Raw genomic sequence first — 4,873 nt, 5'->3', positions numbered from 1 at the left:
GGTAGAGTCTACTAAAGTTACATAGGGGTGAAAGGGTTAACTAATGACAGGTGTCCATGTCTTTTCTTTTTATCAACAAATGACCCATTTCCCAATTTATCAATAGTTTTTAGGCATGTGTGTTCCTTGCTGTATTTTGAGGTATGGTTAAAATACAAGTACATATGAATTGTACAAGTAATTTATCAAAAAAAAAATATACATTTATGTATCCACCACTTAAAAGAGTTATTTATATTTTATTTTCAAATTTTTCAATGAGTTGATAATTTTCCCAACTTAACTATATATAGAGGGCTACATAATTTACTTATGTCCTTAAAAAAGGTCAAAGACTATGAAAATATAAGATTTATGTATAATATAATAAATAAACCTAATGAGATGTATGGGTATTTTTTTCACATTTTGGTTCAACAATAAATATAATTATGTAAAGATTTTTACAAAAGTATGGAAACAAAGTTGCTCATAAGGGTGAATTTGATACGATTCCTATGCATGTACATTGTCATTATTTTTCAATGTAAAACAACACAATTCACTTGAAATTGAAATATTGTTGTGAAGCTTTTTTCAATAAATCACAAAAGCCTGTACTAGCATGATGAGGAAACTCAACAACCATTAAGGAATTTACGTTCTCACTTTGGCAGCCCTGGAGGCCATTGTTGTATACAAAAGTTAAACATTTTGCAACATACATGGGTGCACCAACAATTAACTGCTATTAATTTATTAAATTAAATGAAAAGTTCTTGCTTTTTAATAAAGAATGCTAAGAAAACCTTCAGCCCATGTCATTCACACTTAAAAGCATCCTCAAACGACAATTGATGTTAATGATTTAGCATTAATTGTGTAAGGGAAGAAAGAGAAACGCAATGGCCAGACTGGGAATCGAACCCAGGACCCTAAGAACTCTAGACAAACATTAATGTGTTTTTTTTGCAGAGTTTTACTAGATAAACCCCTTCCATGGATCATTATCAGATATTGGATCTTGCAAGAGTGACATGCCACATACAAAGATGGTATCCTTCAGTATGCAACTTAGTTTGGAGTCTGTTTTTGATGCAATGGTGAGTAAAGGTTTTGTAAATGAGACCAATAGCAAATACTTGAACATGATTTTATAATGAGTAAGACAGACTTTTATCCAGTTCAATTTTATTGATGAAAATATATGCAATCAAAGAATAATTTCAGCAAAATCAACCATCAAATAAAAGTAGCATACATGACCAGGGACGTATATATACTGTCCCTGACATGACAAATGGTTAAATTATACTAGTCAATAGAGACACTTGTCAGACATTCATCACATTCATGTAATGTAAAGTTACACGTTGTCTTTGGGTGAATTGTGCTAAATCATAAACATAATTATTTAGACTGCCATTGTTGGAGTCTACCAATGTTTGGGTTACAACATCTTTGGGCCACTAGGTTCGTCCCTATTTCATTAGTTAGGAATCAAATGGTCCCAAGTTGCATGTATACACAAGACACGTGGACATCTATTTTTAGACATTACCCTGAAGAAGTGAGAGACACTCGTGCCTGTCGGCGAATGATCAACCACTACTAATCGACCATCGTCTGTTGAAACATAGTTCTTCTTCACACGAGACGAACCATAGCCTTCTCTGCATAGCACGGTTTCGCCCATAACTATTGCTTCACTGCAACGAATGGCCTAGCAGTTCATAACTAAGGCTAATAGATGGCGCTTTAAACACTTCCTGTTAAATGAAAAGTGAAAGTAAAAATGACATAAACAGCCTATAATGATACACTTAGAAACTGTTGTGTGATTGTGATTCATCGTTTTTTCATGGAATAATAATTATATACTTTGCACCGACACTTTGGATGATTCGTATTCTTTTATGAATTTTAAGTTTCAAAATCTCAATCTTTCAAATGTTTTGTTTCTATTAGAAAACAAGCGTTCTCGCAACCCCGTGCTACAGTAAAAAGTCTGCTGAAGTTTCATTGTCACGAAAATTCGATTTATTTAGGTCGATTGGTAAGTTATTACAGATTTTACTTTGGTGTATCACTTCATTATATTTAACAGACTTTTCTACACTTTCATTCGAACGGAATTATTTTTCGAAAAGCAAGAACCTACAATGAATTCTTGTTAGAAGTTTGCAACTCGTAAACGATTAAATTGTTCATTTTATCACAGACTTGGATAGCAAGCTAGGCCTAATTCCGAGATTTTATTCATGGTATGCAAAGCAAACGTAAATATTAACAGAAACATGAAAGTTTTAATTTTGATAATAATGAAAATATGAAACACTGATACAAAGTTTATCAGTGTGTAATGAAATGATGAATTTTTATAGAGCAAATCTTGGAACTACACAGGTGCTATTTTTATGACTTTCACTGTAGGAATAAAATTATCCATGTGTTGTAACATGCCTTAGGGTCATTTTGCAAATTATATAGGGCGCTATACAAATGTTGTACATTATCATTATTAACCTTCATTCGAACGCGTGGCTTTTAAGTTTTATCTATAAATTTTTAAAAAGCAAGAATCTTCAATTAATCTGATACATGAATTCTTGATAGAAGTTTGCAACTCATAAATTGTTCATTTCCTTTTATGCAGAGTAACTTATATTGTACATATATAAACACGAAAGTTTTAATTTTAATAATGAAAATATCAAACAGCGATACAATGTTTACCAATGTGTCATTGAAATAATGAATATTTATGCAAGCACATCTTTATTAATAGTAAGTACATTGTATACCGGTATGTGTACTACATATCATATATCATACACATCATATTACTTTTAGTGTGTCTAGCACATGTGGTGTACTATATGCCAAACATAGTCAAAAAGTTTATCATTACTCATTGATTGATTTTGACAGGTTTCACACTGAAGATGGATAGAGAAGAAAAGAGTGAACAGTGCCTAGAGCTGGACTCCATCATTGACACATTCGATAACTGGCAGCTAGTTATTGCAGACTTGGTGAAGAGCAAAACTGAGTTAACTGAAGAAACAAAAAAAATAAGAACTGAGAACGAGAGACTGAAAAAGAAAAACACAGAGCTTGAAAAAACTGTTTGTGATCTTCAGGGAATGATAGATACTATGCACAAGCAGCTTCACAACATGTGTGACTTAGAGGAAAACGTCAGAAAATGTCAAGAAGAACTTAAAAAACAAACAAAAAAACTTTGTGATGCGAAATCGGAAGGAATTGCCCAAAAAGTAAGACATACCAAATCAATTGAGGAAATGCAAGAGGAACATTCTAAAGAAACGAGCAAATTAATAGAAACCTTTAACAGAGAGAAGGAATTCGAGGTAGACAAGTTAAGGGGAATTATCGAACAGAAAAACGATGAAATGTACCAGCTGCAACAAAAATTGGATAAATCATACGCTGAAAAGGAATCTGAAATCCTGAAACTTTCATTGGATTACGAAAACAAATTGTCAAAACTTAAACAAAAGACATCAGTCGCACCTGCTCAATCAAGCTCTTCCAATCAAGAGATTTTCCGTAAAAAGCTCCAGCATCTGAAAACAGAATATGACAGAGAAGTGAATAATCTTAAGTTCACTATATCAGATCTACAAGAGAAATTGGCTTCCCAAGGAAACACAGGTCGAATGGCGTTGTCTTCTGGGAAAAAGAGACGAACTTAGTATCAACGCAAGACGAAAAGAACACTAATGTGATATACTTAATATTCAGTTCATATTAATTTATTCAAACAGAATTATTGAGTTTTTATTTCAAATATTCCAACAGCAAATAAATAGATTTCATTTTCCAAAGATATTTATTGTGATTTTAAAACCGATATAAGACTGGGATAGTATGTACGCGAGTGCTAATCCAAGATACTTGTACTTTTCTATGAAAATTTTATTACAGCAAATTCTCGCAGAATAATCGCTAAACACTAGTCATCACGTGAACATGCAGTGAATGAAAATAACACTGTAAGTCTTGATTGTATATTTGATTGATTGCAAGGCCTGATGAGAGGAAATGATCCCCGTGTAAATTAAGTAGCATTGATCAGTGGTTATGCCAAAACCTTGTGTCTTCTTTTATGTATTAAGAATTTTTACTGAATTTTAACAGTCCAAAAACAACCAGAGAATAGCATAGTGCCATTAAACCAGTAATTTGAACTGAAAATCGATATAAACAAAAGGGCAAAATATGAACAAACGAAAGATTTACATGAAAGAGGTACCTGGTGTTCCATGAGGGTAATTTAACTTTAAATCATCGACGGCACTAGCCATGCAAATATAGTTCAAAGCCAAAGTAATGCCACGTATTCATATCGACAATCAAAGTAATGACCACAAAAAGGGCACAACTTAAGGCTTATCGCCATCAAAAACGAAATTATGTGATCTAGTCCAGGTGTTTGCGAGTAGCTCTTTATCATATATATAAATAAATTACCCTTTTATCCCCGTAAGTTTTTACAATGCATCAGCTGAGGAGAATAGTGGGGAAATATTGCCATGTCATCGAGCTAGTTGTGTTTCAAAGATGATTGGGGACTCCCTTAACCCTTTCACCCTATGTAACTTTAGTAAACTCTACCATGCTTCTGAATGAGTCCATTATGGTCTACGGTGGTGAAAGGGTTAATAGTAAAGCATCCACGGAATTCCCCACCCAAAGTCTCGGGACAAGACTTTATCTCTTTTTTCGGTGAGGAGGTGGGGGGAGGGGTGGGGGCAGTGCAGAGCAAAAGACCAAAAGAATATGAGGGAAACGGGGAAACTGTTGCATTAATGGCAAGGTAGCTTCCTTTAAAGAGTATTCCGTCTTTGCGTATTGCAGAGTTATCTTC

At 33.7% G+C, this 4,873-nt stretch overlaps 1 protein-coding gene across 1 annotated transcript; it reads left to right on the top strand.

The window, feature by feature from the left end:
- Nucleotides 1-1,962: 1,962 nt before the first annotated feature.
- Nucleotides 1,963-4,088, top strand: LOC110445021 (coiled-coil domain-containing protein 152-like). Its single transcript, XM_021489381.1, has 2 exons — nucleotides 1,963-2,035; nucleotides 2,911-4,088. Exon 2 carries the CDS (start codon nucleotides 2,925-2,927, stop codon nucleotides 3,696-3,698), a length of 774 nt encoding a protein of 257 aa, XP_021345056.1. The 5' UTR covers nucleotides 1,963-2,035; nucleotides 2,911-2,924; the 3' UTR covers nucleotides 3,699-4,088.
- The last annotated feature ends 785 nt before the right edge of the window (nucleotides 4,089-4,873 follow it).

Source organism: Mizuhopecten yessoensis, unplaced genomic scaffold (genome assembly GCF_002113885.1).
Source record: "Mizuhopecten yessoensis strain PY_sf001 unplaced genomic scaffold, ASM211388v2 hete_36170292, whole genome shotgun sequence".
Taxonomy (NCBI): Eukaryota; Metazoa; Mollusca; class Bivalvia; order Pectinida; family Pectinidae; genus Mizuhopecten; species Mizuhopecten yessoensis.
The sequence above is the reverse complement of the archived record's forward strand: the minus strand, read 5'-3'. Positions and strand labels throughout refer to the sequence as shown.